Consider the following 26,446-nt stretch of genomic DNA (forward strand, 5'->3'; position numbering starts at 1 on the left):
GACGCCCAACCATCTGAGCCACCCAGGCGCCCTGTATTGTGTATTTTTAAAAGTCACCTCAAACCTCTTCTGGGACAAGGCAAAATATGAAAAAATACATTTAAAAATAAAATGGATGAGCAGCAACCTCTTTGACCTCAGCCGAAGCAACTTCTTCCTAGAAACATCGCCAAAGGCAAGGGAAGCAAGGGCAAAAATGAGCTATTGGGACTTCATCAAGATAAAAAGCTTTTGCAAAACAAAGGAAACAGTCAACAAAACCAAAAGACAACCGACAGAATGGGAGAAGATATTTGCAAATCACATATCAGATAAAGGGCTAGTATCCAAAATCTATAAAGAACTCATCAAACTCAACACCCAAAGAACAAAGAATCCAATCAAGAAATGGGCAGAAGACATGAACAGACATTTTTCCAAAGAAGACATCCAAATGGCCAACAGACACATGAAAAAGTGCTCAATATCGCTCGGCATCAGGGAAATCCAAATCAAAACCTCAATGAGATACCACCTCACACCAGTCAGAATGGCTAAAATTAACAAGTCAGGAAACGACAGATGTTGGCGGGGATGCGGAGAAACGGGAACCCTCCTACACTGTTGGTGGGAATGCAAGCTGGGGCAGCCACTCTGGAAAACAGTATGGAGGTTCCTCAAAAAATTGAAAATAGAGCTACCATATGATCCAGCAATTGCACTACTGGGTGTTCACCCCAAAGATACAAAAGTAGGGATCCGAAGGGGTACGTGCACCCCGATGTTTATAGCAGCAATGTCCACAATAGCCAAACTGTGGAAAGGGCCAAGATGTCCATCGACAGATGAATGGATAAAGAAGATGTGGTATATATATACAATGGAATATTATGCAGCCATCAAAAGGAATGAGATCTTGCCATTTGCAACGACGTGGATGGAACTGGAGGGTATTATGTTGAGTGAAATAAGTCAAACAGAGAAAGACATGTATCATATGATCTCACTGATATGAGGAATTCTTCATTGCAGGAAACAAACTGAGGGTTGCTGGAGTGGGGGGTGGGGTGGGAGGGATGGGGTGACTGGGTGATAGACATTGGGGAGGGTATGTGCTCTGGTAAGCGCTGTGAATTGTGCAAGACTGTTGAATCTCAGATCTGTACCTCTGAAACAAATAATGCAATATATGTTAAGAAAAAAAAAAAGAAGAAGAAGAAGGTAGCGGGAGGGGAAGAATGAAGCGGGGGAAATCAGAGGGGTAGACGAACGATGAGAGACGATGGACTCTGAAAAACAAACTGAGGGTTCTAGAGGGGAGGGGGGTGGGAGGATGGGTTAGCCTGGTGGTGGGTATTGAGGAGGGCACATTCTGCATGGAGCACTGGGTGTTATGCACAAACAATGAATCATGGAACACTTCATCTAAAACTAATGATGTAATGTATGGGGATTAACATAAGAAAAAATAAATAAATAAATAAAATGGATGAAATAGCAGTTCAAGCATTTGGCCAATATTCAGTAAGTTGAATCGACATTTCCAAGTAAAGAAGCTGAGGCTGGGAGAGGCTCATGGAATTGTTCCAGCAGGACAACAAGACTTCAGGACTGGGAAGTCTCTGTCCATGCTTCAGCCACCATCTCCTCTCTTTTCTTCCACTTACTGATAGTCACTTTCCTCCCACATGCCTGACATCTCCTACTGTCCACTTCCTGCAGGAGAAACCTGGATTTGACAAGCCCCTGACACCCAACAGCGAAGTAAATATTAGATCCATATATTTCCGGCCAGCCATTTCCTCTTCCTCTCTGACAAACCTATCGGGCACCACTTTTTAGCAACAGTCATTTTCTAGATCAAAAGACTGAAGCTTCACAAGATTAAGCAATTCGCTTGAACTCCCCCCCCGCTGATAAATAGTTTTGCTGAGATTCAAACCCAGATCAGGCTGGATCCACTTTCATTGTACTCTTTTCACTATAACATGTTTCCCTTGAACAACTAGAGAGCCGTGTTGCCTAACACAATCTTGACATGTAATTCCTGAAGAATTAAGTGATCTGATTTGGCCTAGGAGGGAATTCTCTTCCCCTATAGGGTGGTGGGAGCCAGCCTCAATCAGATGGTCTCTTTCAGAAGCCACAAGGCAGCTTTGTGATGGAGGCTGTTAAAGGGCACAGGCAGAATCTGCCTGAGGCAAAAGTTGAGAAATGAGGCAAGTGTCCTAAATGCCAGGCCCACCACTGTTGAGAGGGAGGCTTGAGAGGGAGAGGAACAAGATCGCCTCTCTCTGGACATCCCAGTGTGTGATGTGCTCATCTCTTGAGTGTCCCTCCCTTCCTAAAACACTTCTTTGCCCATCTCTGTCTGTTGAGTTTCTCTTATCCTTTGAGGTTCTACTCAAATGCTGCCTCCTCTGAATGAAGCCCCCCATGAATGGATTGTCCCTTCCTAAGGAGTCTCACAGGCCCTGGATCAAATGCACTTGCCAGTGATTAGCTGTGTGACCCTGGGCAAGCATTAACTTCTAGGCCCCTGTTTCCCCATCTGTAAAATGGGGATAATAGTGCCTGTCTTTGGAGGGCTGTGAGGACGTTTCAGTTGGATTATACACATGAGATAAAATATTAACTATATACATTCATGGCATAAACCTCTACCGAGGAGCATGGAAAAAGAGAAAAGATTGTGTAGAGATGGCTGCTTTGTATAAACAATGCAGAGACAGAGGGAGAAAGAAGATTTTAAGATTTGCTGTGTATTTTTTCCAAAAGACTGTGCAACAATTATTTAAATTTGTTTCAGATATTGTGGATGCCAGATTGATAGCATGTGGAGACAAGCCCCTGAGGCAGCTCAGCTTTAAAAAAGATGTACCTGTAAAGCTCTTAGTGCAGTGTTTGACACATACCAAGTACTCAAACAATGGTGTCTTTGTAATTTGTCTGTCTGTCTCTACCACAAAACTTGTCTTCATCTCTGTGCCAACCTACGGACTGCCCTACATGGCCCACAGCAGGTGCTCAGCAGGAAGAAGCCTCCATGGGAACCCCAAAGCCAACCAAAGTCTGGGAAGACCGTACTCCCAGAACCAATGCCCTGATACTTAAGTTGATCACAGGAACTGTAGCGGGTCAGCAGAGGGAGGGGCTCTTTGCTGTGTCCCGCTGTGGGGGATGGGCTCTTCCTTTCTGCCTGTCACTGTTCCCAGTCCAGACACAGGCTCGCTTCATCCTCTCACCCCCACACACTGACCTCTGTGCCCTGGGATGTCACCGAGGGGTCAATGGGCCATGGAGCTCCCAATGGCCAGGGATGCCAAGCATGCCAGGCCAGAACTCTTCACCCCAGTTCCCCAGGATTCTTGCCTTTCACAAGAGCAGCTCTGCAGTTGGGTGTGTTTGCAGTGGAGCCCCCTCCCCCAGGACAGCTGGGTGGGGAGATGAGTGAGAGTAAGACCTGGGGGCACCTCCCCTCACAGAACTCCAGTCACAGCAGACTGCTTGTCATTCCCTCAACACTTCCTGCCCTTTCCAGACTCTGTGTTTGCTCACTCTGGTTTTGGGGGTGCCCTTCCCCATTTCTGCCTAATTAAACCCTACTCATTCTTCAAGGTCCAGCCCAAATACCTACATCTCTTTCAGGAAACCTACATCCTAAAAGAGCTCCTCCCCCTTACCCCACACTCCTCATCATAGCCTCTGTTGTAATTTAGGACACAGGGTCTCACCCCAACACTGCACAAAGGTGACATGGATCAAAGATCATGCCTGAGAGTCAGGGAGATTGAGGTTTGATTCCTGCATCAGTCAACTGTCAGCCCTATAATCTTGGACAAGTTGCTTGGCTTTCTTAAGCCTCCTTGTAAAATGGGGTGGTGGTGGGGGGGAATAGGACAGTTCTGAAAAGTAAATGAGATAATGCTCATTAAGCCATCAGCATCATGCTTTGCACACATGCAGCTCTTAATAAATGTTAGTTGTTATTACTGTCTCTGGATCTCCTCTACCTTTAGACCCACCCCGCAGTATGCCAGTCAAGGCCTTGACCAGCTCAATATGTGAAAGGGGAATATTACTGGACGAAGTCTTGCAAGTTCCAGATGTGAAGAGGCTTCCTCCTGAGAGAAGTGGAGATGCTGAAAAGAGACTGGAATTTCTGACAACCAGAGATCCCAAGAAAGGAAAAGGGTGAGAGACCATGACTGTTGGTCAGATGGGATGTAGAGGTGAAGATGGAGGGTTATCACCCAATGAAATGGCAGTGCTTTCATCAGGGGGAGAAATCTTTTCTTTACCCTCTTATGTTCAGTATCTGGAAGCCTGTGAATTAAACTAAAGGCAGATTAACAGGAGAAAAGGCAAAAATTTTATTATTATTTACCTGCATTGGAGTTTACAGAAAAGAAGTGAAACTCAGATAAGACCCAGGATTAGATTAGGGGTCTTATGTGCCCTTCTAACAAAGTAAAGACGGCTTAGGGCCAAAGGGCAATACATTGTGGGGAAGTGACTAGGAAATATATGGGGGAACTATTTTAGGAAGAGAAGGGCTATTTTAGGAAGGTCTGTTTATGCAAACTCATCTTGGTGTTGACTCCCCATCTTTAATTATGCCCTGCTTTCAGGCTGTTAAGGGGAAGGCACAGAACTCTTCCTGCATCTATTGCTTCTCTATTGCCTTCAGCTCAAAATCATGCTCATGCCAAAGTGGCATATTTTGGAATGGCATACTCTGATCCCCTTCACTTTGCCTTACTCAACTGCCAGAAACAAAAATCTAGCAAAGCCTCCTTCTGCAGCCATAAAGAACCTCCACTCAGATCTAGCTCCAAGGGTGCTTCTCACACCCAAGGAGCCACAGCACCCGGTCTGTGTTCCTACATTCCCATCCCTTCAGGGCATCCAAAAAGGAAGCTCAGAGAAGACACTCCAAGGCCAGGAAGGAAGCCACAAAAGAAGGAAAGCTGGGCCTTGGGTGATTAAACCCCAATTCCCTGACAAGAGTCTATGCCTTTGGGGGTCCTGCTGAGCCACACTGTGTTCTCTGAGAAATGCCCTCCACTAATAGACCTGGGACCCTGTAATTACTTTAGTAGTGTGTAGCTCTGTTTCCTTTACCCAGCTGGTAGGCCTGGGATTGTGCCTCAACCCAGAAAAGCCAATCTAGAACCTGTGCATGGACAATCAGATTTCCTGTGAATTTGGTAATAGGATGGGAGATCATTTAAGGTGAAGTCGCTAGACTTGTAAGGTCATGCACAAGAAGGTGGCCTGCAGAGAGAATAAAGTAGATGGTTTAAGATGTCTAGGCCTTCAACTGAGAGCAGTCAAGACTGGTTCCTGACTCACCAATCTCAGTACTGCAAGGCCTGGCTGAATTTCCTGGGATTGGAGTACATGACATTTCCCTTTTACTAAGTAATTCCAATGTTTCTGTTAGCCAAAAGATCCTTGACTAAGACACTGACTTTCTTTGACTCCATGTCTTCTTATCCAAGGTCCCTCAGACCAGAGATACAGACCCAGAGCTCTGGCTTCCATCTTGGAGTTCAGAGCTTGAATAGTGAGTCTCCCAGGAGCAGCCCCATCCAGAATTCAGCCCACAATTGGAAGGAGAGCCAGCACCATCACTCATCTGCTCCAGAACACCTGGTACCCACAGATCCCCTCCTGGAGGAGATAACAGTAATAGTTACTATCTATTGAGTATTCATCCTGTATCAGATGCTGTACCAAGTATCATTTCCAGTCCTCAAAAGAACACTGATTGTTTTTTTAATTGGTTTTAAGTACTTTTACTATTATCTAAGTTATATATACATGGAGAGCAAAACAAGCATAAATTCCTCATGTTTACAAGCTTTTCTAGAAATAGGAAGCCAAAAACTTGCCAACCAAAACCATTAAAATTGATATAAACAATTGAGGTCCAGCTGTTAAGAGTCCTGGGCTGCCCTTCACCAAAATGGTAGCTCATGAATGGTCAGGGAAAGGTCTTGAAAAAATACTCATAACCTGGCACAGAGCAAGTGCTTGCTAAAGGTTTGTTGAATGAATGAATGACTGAATAGGTGAGTATGAAGATAGTCATTTAAAAGACAGTCTGCTCTACCCCCGACCACGGAGAAGCCTGCAATTCAGCACTCACTATTTACCACTGCAGCCGGTGGCCCTTCCTTCCTTGTTACCCAGGAGCTAGTCTAATGGCAGTCACCATTCTGCTCAGTCAGGATACAATTAAAAGCTGCAGTCCAGCCACTGTGCCCCCACCCCAGGTCTTGGCTCTGGGCCCTGGGCTCGGGGAGTGGTCTGGTTGTTTACCAGAAATTTGGACCTTCTTCAGAGAAAAGCACAGATGACCTATTAGTCTAATTCAAGCACTTAGCAAGGAATGACTGCACCATTCACACCCCCAGCCCCAGGCTAATGGAGCCAAAGCAAATGGAGAGGCTTTGCCAGCTCAGAGATCTTCCTGGGAAGGGAGGAAGGGGAAGGTCCCACCCAGTGCCCCACTGAAGTTTGCAGGGAGACACGCTGGCTGAGCATTTCCTGGGGGCAAGGTGGGCTATGGGGATACAAAATGTATAAGGAGAGGCTTCCCTATCCCACCCACACTCTGGCAGCAACTCTGCACATCCTACCCCAGTCACCTCCTCACTACCTTAAAACTTGGTTGGGAGAAAAATAAGAAGACAATCAAATACCCATTGATGTAGAACTGGTTAAATAAACTATGTATGAAGGAATAAGCATCCATTCAAGTCATGTTCTGCTGCTGATAAAAAGGATGATGTAGGTCAAGCTCTACTCATGCATGCTGAAAGATATCTGTGACTTACACAAGGATACCTCATTTACATAAAATTATACATACCCACTGATTCTCATGTGCACAGAGATGCAGAGAGCATTTGGCAGTTTGCAAGTAGGAATTTAAAGATTTTACTTTCTTCTTTATAATTGTCTGTATCGCCCAAATCTTCTACAAAAACCACTTACTATAATTGCTACCTTTTTTCAGTTCTTACTATGTGTCAGTCCCAATGCTTTTACACGGGTTATCTCATTCCTCCTGAAGTGGGTTCTATGCTTTTTCACGTTACAGATGTAGATAATGAGGTCTAGAAAAGTTGAGCCCGAGGTCATATAGCTAGTAACCGACAAAGTCAAATGTTGTTGGAGGATCCAATGAATTAATGCATGTAGTAGGGGCTAGATAAATGAGGGTTATTATTATAATTATTGTACAGCACTCATCACACTACCTCATTCTTCTTGTCTACTCCCCTGCTCTGGTGTGTGAAAGACTTGAAAACAGGATCTGAATTATGACTTCAGAATCCTCTACATCCAGCATAGTGTCTTGCACAGCCAGCACTCAGGAGATGCTTTGGAAAGAGTGAGTGAGTGAATTAATAGATAAATGTCCACAGCTCTATAAATATATTTTCCCAACTACTTTGTTTCCTTATCCCAACAGGATTACAAATGAGATCAAGGACCAGTCTCTCCTTTCCTCTGGCCCCCATTATGGTCTGGAGCAAACCAATAACACAAGCAGGTGCTCAATAAATGCTTTGGTTGACTAAGGACACTCCCCTCTCAGCTGCTGTGGCAGATCCAGGCAGTATCCTAGAAATGGCTGGATCCGGGACAGATACAAGGTCCACAGCCTCCCATAAGCGATTTGTTCTTCCAGCTCCATGTCAAGTACACAGAGAGGTTGAGAAACTTGCCTGGAAGTCACACAGCAATTGGTGGCAGGGTTGCTGTCTCACCTGGCCTCTACTCTTGTATCTGTAACACTCCTAATTCTGTATAAATTCACAATGTGAGAAAATGGGAAAGGAGCAAAGTTTTTAAGTCAAATGTTTAATCATGATCCAAGGGGATGGGGGTACTTCAGGACAGGAGCAGGAAGAAAGCAAGACCCAAATGCTCTGGCTCCTGATGCTCAAATGCTCTGCAGGATCCCCGGGTAGGGCAGGCAGCAGGTTCCCATCTGCCCTATTTAGAGGAGGAGACAAGGGGGTAGGAGTCTTGCCCCAGCCTTCCTCACAATGGGGAATGTCTTTCTAGGCTGCCTCAGAACATCCAGCCCTGCCTACCTGGAGAATGCAATAGAGAATGGCTGATTTGTTAGAGCCTGGGTGATTCTGGTGGGCAGGAGGAAGGGATTAGAAGAGAGCTTAGTAGAGGTGGTCTCCACCAGAAGATGGTCTCCACCAGAAGATGACTAAACCACAGTCACCAAGTCCTAAGAAAGGGCAGCCTGAGTCAGAAGCAGAGGGAATGAGAACTTAGCTAGTCAGTTTCTACTATGGCCCCATCTGGAGTCAGCTGGATATGTGGGGTGCAGTCAGGGTCGCCATGTTGTTTACCGCACAGGACTCCTTCTGGATGCTGCTCTTTCCTTAGCCCTTGCAGGCTGCAGGTCATCTGGGTGTGGTTGAGGGGAAAGGGGCCCAAGGGAAGTCCAGCTACCAGAGGCTCAGGAGCAGAATCAAGGAAAGCGTACAGGAGAAAAGAGACGGCACCCACGGCTGTGGCCTCAGAGCAGGGTTTTTGTTCTGTAGAAGAAATGGAATGGAGTCAGCTCCACCCCCTTCACCACCTTGGCCTCAGTCAAGGCCTTGTCTCCCTCCCCTGAGGTATCCATTAGAGGTCTATAGTATTCATGAGGTCACCCCCTCTGTCCCCTTCTCTGGGTTTATCCCAGCTAGTCCAGTAAAGGTTAAGAGGTATGTAATAGAGGAGGCCCTACCTGGTGTTCCATCACGGAAAAGGTAGAGTCCGCCCAGTCCTGGGAGAAGAGTTGGCTGTGAAAACGCATCTTAGCTGCAATGGCCTCCACTGAGAAGAGGAGAGAAGGTAGAATGGAAGCAGGCAGATGGCAGAGATTTCTCAGGCTCCCACGGAAGGTAAGGGAATGTCTCAGGGACCCTGACATATAGCAGGGCAGGTGGGAGTGGGCTATTGTCTCATTCTGCTTGCTTGTTCCTTGAGTTGGAGAGTGTCCCTGGGGCCAAGACAGGTAGAACAGGCAGCCTGGGGGGGTAATTCAGGGAGTGGGAGAAGGAAGAAAGGCCCAGACTTCGGGGGATGTAAACCTATGCTGAGGAGGGGGCAGGAGATGTCTGCAGGAGATGGATGGAACCAGGATGGACCACAGAGCTGACCCTTTTCCTCTCCTGGGATCCAGCTGACAGAACCATGGGGGCTGGGAGCAGGTGGAACGTACTCACTGAGACAGGGATTGTGGGAGAAGGACTCTTCCAGCTGCTCACACTCATCCTGCAGGTTGCCGCTGCCTCGGCAGGTGCAGCTTAAGGCAATACTGGTGTTGACACTGCTGACAAAATTGGGAGTCATGGCAGTCCCTGTGGGGTGAAGAGAGGACTGTCAGGGCCTCGGCCAACCCAAACTTCAGTCCCCACTCTCTGACACCTGTCTCAGGAGTGCTCCATCTCCAGAGCATTCTCCATGGCCCTCAGCCTCACCAATCAGCCCCACGTATGCTCGCAGACATCTGGAATGTTCTGTTGCACAGGTCCCTAGGATGTCCAGAGGATGGCAGTGGGTCTGAAAATCGACCAGGCGAGATCTGGAAGAAGGGAAATTTTAAGAGTCCTCATTGAGGGTCTGGCCTGCAGGCTTCCCCCTTGATACCCCTTTAGCGGACATACCCATCTTCATGCCAAATCCTCCTCTGGTTTCAGGCCTGGCCCAGGGCTTCCCCCTCAGTGAAGCCTGTTCCTGTCACGATTAAATGCACTGTCGCCCCATCCCTCAAAGCAGACCACTTTGAATTTGGGCTCCATAATACCTAGCTATGAGATTTCAGGCAGCTTCTTTAACCTTAGTTTTCTCAACTGTGAATAGAAATGAAAACAGTACTGGGAGCCTGGGTGGCTCAGTTGATTGAGCGTCTGACTCTTGATTTCGGCTCAGGTCATGATCTCAGGGTCATGGGATTGAGCCCTGCGTTGGGCTCAGCACAGAGTCTCCTCTTCCCTCTCCCTCTGCTCCTCCCCCTGTTCTTTCTCTCTCTGTGTGTGTCTCAAATAACTAAGTAAAATCCTTAAAAAAAAAAAAAGAAAGGAAGAAATGAAAACCGTAGTTCCAAGTGGGTTTTTGTGAGGATGAAATAAGAGATTGCATATACAGCATTTAGCATAGTGGTTGGTACATGCAGTGTTCATTATATGTCAGATACTGTTATTATTCACACTGATCCTATAATAGGTAAAGCTGGTTATCTTCAGGTGATAGAATTACAAGTATGTTTTTCTGTACATACTTCTGCAGTTTTCCTTACATTTTGCCTTTTGTTAGATGGGTGGTTTACTTCTCTATCACCCGCCCCCCAAATGCAAATTCCTCGAAGGGAAGGACAGTGTCTTAGTCATCTAGCCCGGCACTTGCTACATAACGGTAGCAGCTACGAGCACAAGAGGCAGTGTAGCCAAGCGGTTAGGCCAGACTTCATTCCAAACCTCATTAAGTAACCCGACTTATTACCTGGATGAACCTCAACAAGCTATTTAAACTTTCTCTGCTGTGGTTTCTTCTTTGTAAAGTGAAGATGATAAAAAAGGACAATACCAGCTATCTTACAGGGTTCTTGTAAGGTTTACATGAGTTAATACATAGTATCTAAAACAGTACCTAGTCCATAGTAAGTACTCAGTAAGTGTTGGTGTACCGATGATTGAGAGCTTTTGTGTAACACTTTAGAGAAGAAGGAAGTGGGGCTCAGAGAGGTTAGGTAACTTGCTCAAGGTTACATAGAAATAAGGGCTAGAACCAGGCTGCAAAACAAGGTGGGGTGACTCTCATTGTCAGCAAATGCTACTTGAATGGGTGATAACTTCAATTTGGTGAGTGTTTTGTCCTGAGGAGGCAGAGGAAAGCCAGATCGGAATTTCTGGAGAATATGTATCAAACATCTTACAGATCATCACATACTTTGATTTGGTATTGGCATTTGTAGCAACACGTCCTAAGTAATAATTAGATTTGTGCGCAAAAATGAACAAGAGTGAGGGATGCCTGGGTGGCTCTGTCAGTTAAGCGTCTGCCTTCGGATGGGGCCATGATCCCAGGACCCTGGGATCGAGTCCCGCATCAGGCACCTTGCTCGGCGGGGAGCCTGCTTCTCCCTCTGCCTGCCGCTACCACTGCTTGTGCTCTCTCTCTGTCTCTCTGACAAATAAATAAATAAAATCTTTAAAAAAAATGAACGAGTGATATTTATTGTAGCATTATTTATAGCAATAAAGAAAGCAACCTAAATATCCAACAATAGAGGAAGGATTAAATAAAGTATGGGGCATCCATAAAACGGAATACAATGTAGGCATTTAAAAATCAAGTTGTGGAAGGACAGTAAAAGACAAAATAAGCACCACCATTTACTGAGCACTTACTCTGCACCAGTAAGCTAAGCATCTACATAAATTATGCAATTTAACTCTCACCAGAATCCCATGAGATCTGTATTATTATCCCACTTTTTACAGAGGACTAAGAGGAACGTTAGGTTAAGTGATGCAGTTTTAGGTTAAAGTGATGGGCTCAAAGTCACACAGCCCCAGGCTTTAAATTCACATCTGTCTGACTTCGGAGCCGGTGGTCACCACTATCCCATACTGCCTCCACAGAAAAACGCCCATGAGATATGCACATAAGTGGGGGCGGGGCGGGGGGAAGCAAGGTACAAATACACTTCTAGAATATCGTTTGGTTTATCTGTATACAGAAAAGACTGGAAGGAAACCCTCCCCAAAGGATGTGGATTATCTTCAGGTGAGGGATTCTGAGCGCTATTTTATATGTTTTTATATTTTCTGAAGTCTTTACACAAAGCTTTTTTGAGAAAAGGGTTTCAGAAAATACTGAAGGGAGCTACGGGGTGAAGTCATTCCACGGTCCCTGGGCGGCAAACCCGGCCCCGCACAGGAAGGCGGCCATCGGAGAAGGAGCGTTGTGCACGGCGCCCTCGCCCACCCTGCCCGCCCACACCCGGCACCTGCACCTGCACAGCGGGTCGGAGACGCAGACGCGCCGCAGCTCCAGGCAGTTGGGGGCCTCGGACGGCAGCGCGCAGCTGGGGGCGATGGTGTTGTGCCTGCGTTGCCCGCAGCCCTGGTCGGCGGGTGCGCACGGGCACAACAGCAGGCCCTGAGCGTGGGGCTCCGACGCCTTCTCAAAGAAGGCACGGAGCTGCCGGAGGCAGGTGGGGCGTTGGCAGCGGGACCCCGAGCACGCCTCCACATAGGCCTTGCGCAGCCGGTCACACTTGTCATTAAGAGTGCACAGCATGGCGAACTTGAGGCAGAGGTCTGAGTCTGGGGGGGAGAAGGGCACCAAGTCACCAGTCGTCTCTGCAAACGGGCAGCCCAGTGTTGCTAGGAACCCCTGCAACCCTCCGATTTAACATGGACGGTGGTGGGGATAGGAGGAAAGTGACGACTACCCTGAATACCGCCACTGCTAATCCGTGGCTTTCCCACTACCCATAAATTGTATCTGTTATTTGTGAGCTTCCCTCATCCTACTCCTCAGCTTGCCTAGGTGTAAAACAAAACAAAACAACAAAAACAACAAAATAATAAATAAAAGAAATAGAAGCTATCTATCATCTGTCTATCGCGCTCATTTACCTAGAATTGAAGCGGCCAGAAAGCTCAACTGAAACGCCTTCTTCCTCAGTTGTATGCAGTGAGTGAAATTTCATGGTAGAAATCATTAGCTAGAGGCCCCCTAACATTCTAAAGCACTTTCTGAACCATCAGAAACAGATGCACCCGAATTCTACTTAGAATATTTGTTTTGTTTTGCATCTATTCTGCCCAGTTTTAATAACACCTGTTTTTAATGACTGATGTATGCATAAAAGCTCCCCATACTCTGAGTCTTGGGAAATTATGGTGCTATTACTATTAACAGAATATTCTAGCAGTCAGAACAATGGAGTGACTGGAACAGGTTATTCCCAGATTCCTTGTAACTAAGAGTTTATGGATAAATCTCTATGCTTTTCTCTGAAAATTCTATTTCCAATATATAGGACTGATTGTACTACAAAGCTCACATCTTTCTCAAAAAGCAAGTGCATGTGTGTGTGCTCCTTCCCAATTAACACAACAGCCCCACTGTCCTGAAAAACATGCATTTTATTATTTATTTATTTATTTGTGTGTGGGTGTGTGTGTGCAAAATGGTGATTTTATTAAAGCATGGGGACAGGACTCATGGACAGAAAGAGCTGCCAAAACATGCATTTTAATCCTTGCCAGACAGATGGCTTCCCACCCTGAGTCACCCCTGAGGAGTCACATTCTCTCTCACCATTTTCCCGGTCCAACACCTCGCCCATCCCATTAGAATGGTTTGAAAACAAGCAATTTCCTAGTCTTCAGGGACAAAAAGCTACTTTCCTGGCTGCCTCAAATAAGGGTAAATACTTCATTTCAGCATATTTTTTTCTGGGACTACTGCCACTCCATCAGACCCTTTGTAGAGACCCATCTTTTGGAACCCTAATGGGCTCTCTTCAAATGCCTCCCTAATACCTAGTGCTCTTTGTTGACTCATAAGACCACACCATGCCCACAGCTCAGACTCCCACCCTGACACAATGCTTCTTTAGTTACCTGGCAGACTAGAACTCTCCCCCAACATACCCTCTGGTTTGTGTTCCCCACCAGCCACTCTTTCTTCAGGGTCCAGGCCCACCCCTCATGCCCCAGCCTCAGCTTGCCCTCCACACCTGGTTTGAGCATGTTCAGTTTGCTGAGATTCATTTTCCAGGGTTTTCTGGTCACTGTGTCTTCATAGGGGGAGACATCCAGTTCAAAGTCACCTAGAGACAAGGTGACAAGAATCCTGAGGACTGGGCTGGGGGGTGGGAGCAGGAGGGGCTGAGGCTGCTGGGTCAGCCCTCAAAGCCCTGTGGAAAAAAGGAAAAGGCACAGTCTCTACCGAACTAGCTGTAAGCAGTTAGAGGTGAGAAAAAAAGCAAGGCCATAAAGGTATGGGCTGGGCTCAATGAATACCACGAGTTTAATGATAAGAATAATAAAGCTACTATTTGTTGAGTACACTGTGCGCTGGGCACCACGGCATCAGTAAAAAAGAAGAAAAAATTCAATCTCAGTCCTCCTAGAAGCCTTTGGGTAGGTAAGAAGAAACAGGCTGAGAGAGGCTAAGTCACTTGCTCAGGCTCACAGAGGCTAAAAAGTGGAGCTGGGACTTGAAACCTGGACTATCTGATTCCAGAGTTTCCACTCCTAACCACTAGACATATGGCCTGTGGGTACAGAAGCAGGCAGGGGACTCTGTCTTGTTGTCTCTTACTGTTGAGGAAGGGGCAGTAGTAGACTCTGTTCTAGACCTGACCACCTAGCTATGGAGACGCATCGCATGCTGAGGACGTGGCTTTGAGTCCGGGTCCCAAACTGAACCAGACTGAGAAAAGCAGAGAACTCTGGAAGAGACGATGATCTCAAAGGTAACATACTTTTCCCAGTCACCCACAGGGTGCTGTGGGCTCCTTAAGGAGACATAATAGGTCTTATAAAGTCACTGCATAGCTCATAGACATGGTAGGTACTCAATAAATGTTGGGTGATAAATCTTGTTGGAAGAGAGAGGTGAGAGAATGCAAGGTGTCACCCAATATGCCTTTGAGAATGCATCTTCAGGAGGGAAGAAATATGGATGATGTCAAGCAGATAAGAAAGGATGGTCTGGATATTTGGGAAAACCTGAAAGACTTTTCTCAAGGGAAAAGTTGGGAAGGCAAGAGGATCCAGGGAGAAGTCTCTGGGGAAGCTCTCAAAGAGAACTGATTAGGACGAGGAGTGGAAAACAAGGAACAAAAAGTGTGGTAAATTGTATTACTATTTCCAGTTATATGCTAGCTACCCACCCTGTGGGAGAATTATACACCACCGCCCCCCATCCCCCCTTGCCATGTGACTTTCAGGCCCCCTATGAAAGGAGTATACTTCCACACCCTACTGTAAGGATTACCCATGTGATTTGCTCTGGCCTGCGGACTGTAAGCTAAACTGACATAAATCACATCTGAGCAGAAGCTTTATGAACCATTACATTATCCTGCTGCTGTTCTTTTCCCTCTACCAGCCTGGGTCCTAGAAAGAGGAAGACAGGTAGAGCAAAGACAAAGCTAACTCAAGGAACCCCACAGCAGATGTGTAATGAGCAAAAATGAAAATTTTGTTGTGGAAGGCCAGATATGTGGGGGTTGGTTGGTTTTTACTGCAGCATAACCTAGCAAATTCTTATTAAAAATGTAACTGGTATCTAGAAATGATTGCGGCAATAACAGCAAAGAATCTAAAATGTGTGGTTTTGGCTTTGGAACTGGGCAGTGAGTGGATGGTGAATAAGCTGTTCCTGGGATATGAAAAATAGCAGTCCTCAATATGCAGTGGCAACGCATTTGGTAAAATTGTTGCCTGCAATAACTTGGAAGAAAGATGTACTGAATGACATTGTGCTTTAAGGGAAAGAAGCTGAGAAGCAGAAGGTTCTAGTATGTCTTGATCGCTATTGGCTGCATTTTGCAAGGTACTACAAGAAAGAAAAAAGCTCAGAGAAATGGCCAGTTTGCAAATAGGGAGGAAAAAGAAAAGAAACAATCCAGAAATTTGAGGATTTGTAGAATTAAGATATGCAACTGTTTTTCATATTCAAATAGTAAAAGATAAAATTGAAAGATGCTTTGTGTAATAAGGTCGATTACAACTCAGCCTTGGGGCAAAGACCAATTCAATGATATGGCTATCATACCCTTTGTGGAGATCTCTCATTGATTAAGATGGTATCAATAAATCCTGCCAGTTAGACAAATATGCTCAGAGACAAAAGACTAGGGTAGTGACTCTCCCACAGAAGCCTGGTAAGAGCAAGATACTTCTTTTTTTTTTTAAATATTTAATTTATTATTTATTTATTTATTTATTTTTAAAGATTTTATTTAGTCATTTGATAGAGAGAGACACAGCGAGAGAGGGAACAAAAGCAGGGGGAGTGGGAGAGGGAGAAGCAGGCTTCCCGCAGAGCGGAGAGCCCGATGCGGGGCTCGATCCCAGGATGCTGGGATCATGACCTGAGCCGAAGGCAGACCCTTAACCGACTGAGCCACCCAGGCGCCCCCTTCTTTTTTTTTTTTTTTTTAAAGATTTTATTTATTTGACAGAGAGAGAGAGAGACAGTGAGAGAGGGAACACAAGCAGGGGGAGTGGGAGAGGGAGAAGCAGGCTTCCCGCCGAGCAGGGAGCCCGATGCGGAGGGCTCGATCCCAGGACCCTGGGATCATGACCTGAGCTGAAGGCAGACGCTTAACGACTGAGCCACCCAGGCGCCCCGAGCAAGATACTTCTAATTAGGTCTAGATAGAGACACATATCTTGAAAAGAATTATTGGGAAGGCTACTGGCACATGGGGTGACAGGAACCAAAGATATAAAAAGCAATTAAGTTTTGAGAGAGTTGTACTGCTAAGAGCCACCAGCCTGGATTCAAATAGACTCTACTGGAGTCTGAAAATGTTCCCAACATTCCTCAGGTAGCAAGCAAGCTGAGAATGCTGTTCACTCCTCAAGGAAGTGGGAGTCTCCAATATCCTTCTCAGACATGGCCAAAGAAAATAATGGGAAAGGAAGGACCTGCCAGGGGTAGGGGGGCTGGGAAGAGCCCTGGTAAACAACAGATAAAGCAACTCTCCTAAGGAGCAAAAGCAGAGCCTTATTAAAGAGCAGTGCCGGGACACCTGGGTGGCTCAGTCGGTGTCTGCCTTCGGCTCAGGTCATTATCCCAGGGTCCTGGGATCGAGTCCCCCATTAGGCTCCTTGCTCAGCGGGGAGCCTGCTTCTCCCTCTGCCTGCAGCTTCCCTAGCTTGTGCACTCGCTGTCTCTCTCTCTCTGACAAATAAATAAACAAAACCTTAAAGAGCAGTGCCCACTACCAAGGGAAGATGGCCCTTACAATGTTTATGTAGTAGGACATCAGAACAACTATGAGCAATGTCTGCTGTGGGCCTCCCATTCCTCCCCTTCCCGAGAGTGTTGTGTTCTCCTGTCTCTGTTCCACTGTTGTATACAGAATATATATTGGAGGCAGATGACCTGTCCTTTTTGTCCATAGGTAGATAGATCAAGAAGAGTCATATCCAGACCTGACAGAAATTATCACAAGATCCTAGACTGGGAACCTGATGTACTGCTTGGATAGAACACTTAGGGTATCTTCCTTAGAAAGTGGGTTGATAGGCACCTGACTGGCTCAGGTAGAAGAGCATGCAACTCTCCTGATTTTGGGGTTGTGAGTTTGAGCCCCACATTGGGTGTAGAGATTACTTAAAAATAAAAAATCTGAAAGAAAGAAAAGAAAAGAAGGAAGGGGGTTGATATATTTTGCTTGTGGAAGAGAGAGAAATGAGTATTTTAACCAAATAGTGGACTATGGTAGCTTGTATATTATCTCCGACTATTTTTGCCCTCCCTGTAAGATTATATATCCTCACTTATCGCCATGTGATTTTCAGGGTCTCTTGTGGGAGGAGTATACTTCCCCCTCACCAGGGATGTCAGGCTTGGTCATGGGATCTGCTTTGTTCATGGAATGTGAGCGTAAGTATTTCTTTTTTTTAAAGATTTTATTTATTTATCTGAGAGAGAGAGAATGAGAGACAGAGAGCATGAGAGGGAGGAGGGTCAGAGGGAGAAGCAGACTCCCTGTCGAGCAGGGAGCCCGATGCGGGACTCGATCCCGGGACTCCAGGATCATGACCTGAGCCGAAGGCAGTCGCTTAACCGACTGAGCTACCCAGGCTCCCCGAGCATAAGTATTTCATGTAACATCTGTGTAGAAGCTTTTAAAGGCATCACATACTTCTGTCATTGCTTATTTCCCTCTGCCATGAGAAAAGAACTTCCCAGATGGAGGCGGTACCTTCAGCCTGGATTCAAAAATGAAGAGGACACATGACACAGCTAACACAGAATATGAGCAAGAACTAAACTTTTGTTTTACAAGTCACTGTTTTGTTATTGCAGCATAGTCCAGTAAAAGCTGGCTAATACAGAAAGGTAGACACCTTTCTGGAAAGAGTAAGAGGAAGCTCTTCTCTCTTTGGCTATTCCAGTGTCTTCTCTCTTACTACCTTCTGTCTGGTTAATGAGTATCCTTTCTGTTAAAGGCAGGACCAGGACGCTGCCTCCCAGTCTCTCTGACCTTATGGATTACATTGTATTTGGAATCTGTGAATGGGTTAAGATCATTTCCCTCCACATCCTGTCCATAACCTTCTTCTGTTCCAGGAGCTGCCCAGGTTGGGCCTCAGCCTGGGTCAGAATTCTGCCAAGAGGCAGTTACATGTGACCAGGTAAGAAAGGGGGAAGTAGGGAGAAGAGAGGGCAGTGTTGTGGGTGCCCAGAAAGATATTGCCAAGTCTTCCCTCTACTTCTTACTGATGTCAAATGCAGAGCTTCATTACCACCCTAGTCAGAATCTATCCATCTGGCCTATATTCTGCAGGATTAAACAACAACCCACAAGAGCCATCTTCCTTAGCTGAGTCCACTCTATGATGGGGGCCTCACCAAGGCTGCGGGCAAGGTGAACGGTCCAATAGATGTCCAGGCAGGCAACTTGGTTCTTCATGCGGCGGTGGCATGTACAGCTCATCAGAGAGCTATTCCTGAGGTGCTGTGCTGCCTCCCTGCACTCCTCAGGGACCAAAAGCTCCTGTGAAGGTGATGGGGTGCTTACACTAGAGCTGCAGGAATTCAGGTGGTGGTAGGCAGCATTGCAAATAGGATCGACCTGGCACTTCCTCCTGGCCTGGATACAGCTGTTCACCAGCCGGCCCTCAGTGGGGAGGGGGTCTGTTGTGGAGGAAGAGAGACCAGGTGAGGCTCACATGAGGTCAAAGTAGCTGCCTGGGAGTAACAAGTTGTAAGGTAGAGTAGGGGGGATTCAAGACCAAACCTTGGGCAGGAAAGTCTTGGGGTGGCACAAAGGCCTTTAGGAGTAAGTGGGGAGAAAAGCCCCGCAGGAGTAAAGAATCTGTAGCTGTCACAATTTGGACAGAACAGATCAGGTCCAAGAAGAGGTAGGTTTGAAGAGAGGCTTCTCAGCCTCCTGGGAGAAGGGGGACTGTTGTTTGAAGCTGAGCCTCATGACCCTGCCAGGCACAGAGAAGAGGGCCCTTGGCAGAGCAATGCATGGGCAGGGCTAGTATCATAACCAGAGAGTTGACCGTGTGCATGGTAGTGCTAAATGACACTTAACAACAACTCTGAAGCCTCCATTAAAAGTCACTTAAAAATACCTTCTGGGGGGAAAGGGTCAGTGTTGGAGTTGGGGAGCTTTTGCTGATTCTGTCACTCAAGAATACTAAGGTTGGTTATAAGTCAGCCCTTGTGGAAGACCCTACAACCTAGAACTTAGCATCCCTATCAAAGGGTACCAGAATGCCATCATGTCATCAGTTTTGCAAGGCAAAACTTCTGGGAATCATTTTTAATTCTTCTCTTTCCTGTTTAATCCAACAAGTCCTGTCAACTCCACAATATATCAGGAATCTGTCCACTTCTCTCATCTATCACCGCCTCCTTAGCTCAAACCACCATCAACTCCTGTCAGAACTACTTCCAAGACTTTTTATTGGTCTCCCTGATTCCATCTTCCAAATTCATTCTCCCATACCATTCAGCCATCTTTCCGTTTTGTTTTGTTTTCCAGCTTTATTGAGATAAAATTGACATACAACATTGTGTAAGTTTTAGGTATGCAATGTGATGATTTGATTCATGTATGTACTGTGAAGTGATTAACCCAATAAGATTAGTTAATACATCCTTCACCTCACGTAACTACCATTTTGTTGTTTGCAGCCACCTTTTTTAATGAAAAATTTTTAGGCTGGAAATCATTTTCATTGAGGTGAAATTCATGCAACATAAAATTAACCAGCTTAAAGGGCATAACTAAGTGGCATTCAGTATACTCACATGTTGTTCAACCATCACATCTACCTAACTCCAATATATTCTCATTACCCCAAAAGGAAAGCCCATAGCCATTAAACGGTCACTCTCCATTTCCCTCCCCCCTAGTCTCCGGCAACCACTAATCTACCTTCTGTCTCTACAGATTTACCCATTCTAGATATTTTATACAAGTGGAATCATAAAATACATCATCTTTTCTATCTGGCTTCTTTCACCTAACATACTGCTTTTTATGGTTCATCTACATGGTAGCATATATCAGTACTTCACTTTTTTACGGATGAGTAATATTTCATTGTATGGATATACCATGTTTTGTTTATCTATACACCAGTTGATGAACATTTGGGATGTTTCCATGTTTTGGTTAATGTGAATAGGGCTTCTGTGAGCATTCATGTACAAGTATTTGCTTGAATTCTGTATAAAATTCTTTTAGATATATATTTACGTGTGGAGTTGCTGGGTCATATGGTAATTCTATGTTTAACTTTTTGAGGAACCACCAAGTTGTTTTCCACAGTGGCTACACCATTTGTCATTCCCATTAGCATTGTACAAAGGTTCCAATTTCTCCACAAACTTGCCAACTCTTGTTATTTTCTGATTTGTGTTTTTTTTTTTTAACCAGCCATCCTTACAGGTGTGAGCTGGCATATCATTGCGGTTTCCATTAGCATTTCCCTTAAACTTATGATGTTGAGCATATTTTCATGTGCTTGTTTATCATTTATATATCATGTTTGGTAATAATTTTTCATTGAAGCACAACATACATAAACATGCATTAATCAAAACGTACAGTACAATGAATTTCAAATTGAGTAGACTGTGTAACCAGACCTCAGATAAAGGACCAGAACATTACCAGCTCCCCAGATGCCCTCTGCCAGTCACCAACCGCTCCAAAGGAAATCAATGTCTTGATTTTCTAACATTAGAGATTAGTTTTGTTTGTTTTTCAGTCATACAATATGTGCTTTTGGTGTCTTGGTTTCTTTTGCTCAATATTATGTTTATGAAGTTCACCCACACTATTTTTTTTAAAGATTTTATTTATTTATTTATTTATTTATTTATTTATTTATTTATTTGAGGGAGAGAGAGAGAAAGCATGTGCGTGCACAAGCAGGGGGATTGGCAGGCAGAGGGAGAAGCAGGCTCCCCGCTGAGCAAGGGGCCCGATGTGGGACTCAATCCCAGACCCTGGGATCATGACTTGAGCGGAAGGCAGACGCTTAACGACTGAGCCACCCAGGCATCCCCACCCACACTATTAAGTATGGTTGTAACTACCTTATTTCTATTTTTCTTGCTGTGTATCATTCCATTATGTGAATATAACATAATTCTACATTACATGGGATCATCTCTTAAATATTGTAAATAAGATTATCTCATTTCTCTGCTTAAATTCTTCCAACAGCTTCCAATGCACTTAGATTCGGATCTAGTCTATGCACCCTGTTCCCTGCTCACTTATCTAACCTTACCTCCTAGCCCTCTCTTCCTCTCCCACTTCCTTCCACCCACACCAGCCTTCTTTCTGTTGCCACTGAACCAGACAAGCCTGTGTCAACCTTAGCATTTTTGCCCTAGCCTTTCTGCTTGGAATGCTCTTCCCCCTGATCTTCACGTGGCTGGCCCCTTCTAATAATTCACTTTTGAGCCTAAATGTCACTGCAGAAAGACCATCCCCAACAAACCAATTGAAAATAACCCCGTAGCTACTCTACCACATCATTACTCCAAAACTCTGCATAGCACTTTTCATTACTTGATTTTTTAACTTGATTTTTTATTATCTCTCCGTCTAGACTTCCACATCTATCTTATCACTACTCTATTGCCAGTGCCTAGAACAGTGCTTGTTTTTTATGAGCTCCTACTGTTTAAGAAATAACCAAATAACAGAGAAATTCTGCCACCTCTGTAATTTCCCTGAGCCCCTTCCCTCTACTTAAAATCAAAGTGCCCGGGTGCGCAGGTGGCTCAGTCAGTTAAGTGTCTGCCTTTGGCTCAGGTCAGGATCCCAGGGTCTTGGGATTGAGCCCCACATTGGGCTCCCTGCTGGGGGGAGGCAGAGCCTGCTTCTCCCTCTCCTTGTGCCCCTCCCCACTGCCTGTGCTCTCCCTTTCTCTCAAATGAATAAATAAAATCCTAAAAAAAAAAAAAATCAAAGTGCCAAAATTAGGAGGAATCTGAGTTTAGTCAGTCCAACCTTCTCTTCCCATCAAATGATAATCAAGTAGATTGCTTATTAAAATGCAGATTTCTGACCCCATCCCAGAACTCCTGAATCAGTCTCTGGTGATAATGCCTGGGAATCTGAGTTTTAGCAAGTTCACTAGAAAATATGATACACCCTGAGAACTTGTCACATCCAATGCACAAACAAAGGCAGGATCAGTAGTATTGATTACACCTTTTGCTTCAGGCTCCAGTAAGCTTCAGCATGGCATTGTCACTCTTTTTATTTAAATTTTGATATTTTGCTCACCATGGATTTTGGGGGGGGAGCACTGATTTTGACTTTTAGTATATGTGCTGCTGAAGCGAGCACTGATTTTGATTTTTTAAAAATACTGCATTGAGGGGCACCTGGCTGGCTCAGATGGTGGAGCCCCATGTTGGATGCAGAGATTACTTAAAAAAAAAACAACTAAAAACTCTTCTAAAAAATACTGCATTAAAATATTCTTTATCTTGACTACTGTTTCTTTGCAACCCCTTCATTCATTCACCTTAGTCCCAGTCCTGCCTTCACTTTCTGGACCTTAGTTGCCCAAATGTAAGGTGAGCGATTGGATTAAACCAGTGTTTCTCAAAGGAGGGCTAGGGAAGAGACAGGTTAGGCTCCTTTAAGGGGTGTATCAGAATTTCCAAAGGTAATGGGTGGTTCAAAAAACCATATTTGATCATTATATATGTGGAAGATGAAAAAAGCTTTTAAATTTCAAAAACAGATTTAGGGAAGGCATGAGATATTTTATCTTTACCAAAAGGGAAACAGGGATTTCAGCAGTTTGAGAAATACTAAATGTTTAAGAGGTTACTTCTGGTAGGTACCCAGTAAGTGCCTAATGAAAGAAATGTAACAAGTATAAGTCTCATTGCTTAAACTGGACTAAATATTGAGTCCCAACAATTTTCAAAAGTAAACCTCTCTTATTTCATAGCTGATAGTTCACTGAATCTGAACAGTGGTGGATTTAGGAGCAATTGCAGCTAAACAAAAGAAAAGTAGGGGCAATGTTAAATTTCATCATAACAGGAGGGAACCTGCTACACTTAACTGGTTAATGAGGAAGGTGTTTAATGTTTACCCCTGATCTTGATGTGCAGCTATACTGTTAGGGTTAATGAAATTTTCTAGGCAGTCAAATCAGACTGGTGATACCTTGCTGCCCTGATTTACTGATAGAGTTAATCTGGACAGACCAGCGTTTCCATTCCATATCTGTTTTGCAGTCAAGATTGTATTTCTGCAGTACTACTTTGTGGACCTAGGTGATGGGTCCATGTGTGATCTCTGCCTCAGGATTTCCTCCACTCAGGCTCTGTGCAGGAGTCCTACAATAAGATTCCATGCACCCATCCCACTCCCAAAGGTCATGGGCATATTCCCTGGGATCATGGATCCCAGGCTACCCATCCCGGCGGAATGGCAATGGCACACCTTGAACTATATATTCCACAAAATACCTATTGTGTATCTATAATAGGGCAAGGCACTGTGCTGAGCCATCTTCCCCTATAGCAAGTCTTCTGCTCCAATTAAAACAATAAAAATATGTCCTGAAAGGGTAGGGGGTGGGAGTAGGTTGGTGACGAGAAATAGTCCCAAATAATGATGTTAGCAAATTTTAGCAGCAGTTTACAACCCTAATTTGTGACAAGTCGGTTTCAACAAAAATTTCTTTCTTCATCTGTACCTAGAGTCCACTTCCCCAGTCCTTACAGGGAGTGGAAGACTTGAAGCCCATGTGGAGCAAATGGCAGTCCTGCTTCTGATTCTTCCCGCCTTCTAGAGATGCTCTCGTGGAAGTAGCCTGGCTTTTTGCAACTGTTCTGTCTGTGCAGATGCCCCTCAAAAGAGGTGCGTCTGGACCGGGTGCGGGGGGTGGGGGGTGGGGGAAGAGGAGATGCTTGGGTGTCCTGGCCATGGCTAGCATTCCATCTATAATAGTTCAAAAACTGTATTAGGCATGGAAGGCATCCCCTTCCCGGCACCCTGGGCTTCCTTCCTCGGTCAGATGGACACCTGTGACCGGCGCCCCGCCTACGCTCCTCTCCCCTCCCCCGAACGCCCTGGCCAAACCGGCCCGCTTACGCACAGACGACACTCACCGGCTCCGAGCGGCAGCGGTACCAGCAGCAGGAGCAGGAGCACGGGCGGCAGTGTTCGCGGGTTCGGAGGACGCGCCATGGCTCGGTCCGCACGCCGGCCGGCCCCCTCCGAGACGCTGTGCCAGCGCCGGGCGCCGCGCTCCCCCTCGCTCCTCGCAACGAGGCTCTGCGCGCGGGGCTGTGGACCGCCGCCGCCCCCCGCCGCCTCCCGCCCTCCCTCGAGCTGAGCCGACACTCTCCCACCAGGGTCCTGGGCGCCGCCCTCCAACTCCGAAGCGCACGGACGCACCACACCGCTGCTTCTACTCTCTGGAGAAGGCGGCGGGGGTGGGGGCGAGCGAGGTCAGGCGCCACGGCTTCCGCGTGCAAGAGGGTGCTCTACCCGAGCCTGCCCACCTGCGGTCCGCTGCCCACTTCCCTTTGGGAGAATTCTGCCCAAGACAATTGTGGCAGCTGCCGCTGGAGAGTCGCCATCTGGGGGGGTCCAAGGAATTATCAAAAAAAGCGCCATTTCTCACTTGCTGGACCCCCACCCCCTCCAGGAACCACAAGTGAAATCTTGTAGCAAAAGTTGAATAAACCAGCACGAGGGCAGTTTCAGTTTGGTATTTATTTTTCCTCTTAGAATTTGCACATCCATGCCTCCATTTCCCCTTGAAGTAACTTCAAGGGTAAGCTAGGGCTGTTATCATTAACTCCATGATTCTGCAAAGATAGGTCCCGGACAGGTGAAATGGCTGTGCTGAGGGCAATCCTGGGGCCAGATCCCAGGACTTATGCCAGACTAGCTTCCTCCAAAATTCAGTGTCACGAGGGAGCGTGGAAGGATTAAACTCTCCTCGGATTAGGGAATTACCTGGAGGAACACAGGATCGCTGAGGAAGATGGCTAGAAAGGCCACTTAGGAGTCTCCTCATCTTTTTATTTTTATTTATTTTTTAAAAAAGATTTTATTTATTTATTTGACAGAGAGAGAGACAGCGAGAGAGGGAACACAAACAGGGGGAGTGGAAGAGGGAGAAGCAGGCTTCCGGCTGAGCAGGGAGCCCGATGCGGGGCTTGATCCCAGGACCCTGGGATCCTGACCTGAGTCAAAGGCAGACGCTTAACGACTGAGCCACCCAGGCGCCCCTCCCCTCATCTTTTTAGGTGATGTTTCAGAAAACAACCTACTCTACTAAGATTAAACAGCGAGGTAGAAACACAGCTGTGCCCAGAGCCCAGGATTTCTACCCACAAGGTAAGGGTATTTGTTGGGCATAGGGTTGATTCCCACGTGCTCCCAGGGTAAAAACAGAGACACAATGACTTGGAAGAACAACTAAGTGCTTAGAAAGAGATAGGATGATGAAAAAAGTGGAGGGTTTCACCCCCTATCCCTGCAGCCCAAGCCCTTTCCTCACTTGTACAGAGGCCTGGCAGAGGGCCAGGAGGAGGGTATTGAGAAGTACAGTATAAACCTCTGAGATTTATTGGCTGCTGCTTCTGAATATGGCCATCCTGCTATGGCCTCTGGGGGGCATTTGCCGATGTAATCAGCCCAGAAAGAGAGTCATTCCAGCCAGGGGTGTAAATCACCCTTCACAAAGCTGGGAGAGAGACATGTGGCCCTAGATAAGGAAGGAGAAATGTGGCCTCTTGTGCCCTTTCCTCCCTTCTCCTGCCCAAGGGGAGCTAGTTCCTGAGCTGTAATGCACTTTAAATGGAGTTTGTTCTTCGTTTTAATCTCTATCTGCCCTGCCAGTCTTCCAGGAGAGCTGTGAAAGTGAACATCTGGCTCCTCAGCTTTTGTACAGGGCCTGTTTTCCCCAGCTCTGCACTACCTCCCTATGCCTTCTCCTCCAGTAAGGTCAGAAAGCTGTAGTTGGGCACAGAAAGCCCCCACTGTCCACTCCACTCTGGCAACGATTTCAAAATGGGATTTAAAAGCAAAGGGTAACTTGGGGAGCCTGGGTGGCTCACTCGGTTAAGCGTCTGCCTTCAGCTCAGGTCACAATCCCAAAGTCCTGGAATTGAGCCCCATGTTGGGCTCTCTGCTCAGCGTGGAGTCTGCTTTTCCTTC

At 46.0% G+C, this 26,446-nt stretch overlaps 1 protein-coding gene across 1 annotated transcript; it reads right to left on the minus strand.

The window, feature by feature from the left end:
• Nucleotides 1-8,439: 8,439 nt before the first annotated feature.
• Nucleotides 8,440-24,463, minus strand: GFRA3 (GDNF family receptor alpha 3). The gene is made up of 8 exons (XM_021702024.1): nucleotides 24,379-24,463; nucleotides 18,622-18,906; nucleotides 13,760-13,852; nucleotides 12,023-12,335; nucleotides 9,486-9,589; nucleotides 9,231-9,365; nucleotides 8,750-8,838; nucleotides 8,440-8,555 (listed from the first exon to the last, which is right to left on the minus strand). Exons 1-8 carry the CDS (start codon nucleotides 24,461-24,463, stop codon nucleotides 8,466-8,468), a joined length of 1,194 nt encoding a protein of 397 aa, XP_021557699.1. The 3' UTR covers nucleotides 8,440-8,465.
• Nucleotides 24,464-26,446: the final 1,983 nt, after the last annotated feature.

The sequence above is a fragment of the Neomonachus schauinslandi genome, chromosome 7 (genome assembly GCF_002201575.2).
Source record: "Neomonachus schauinslandi chromosome 7, ASM220157v2, whole genome shotgun sequence".
NCBI classification, from domain to species: domain Eukaryota; kingdom Metazoa; phylum Chordata; class Mammalia; order Carnivora; family Phocidae; genus Neomonachus; species Neomonachus schauinslandi.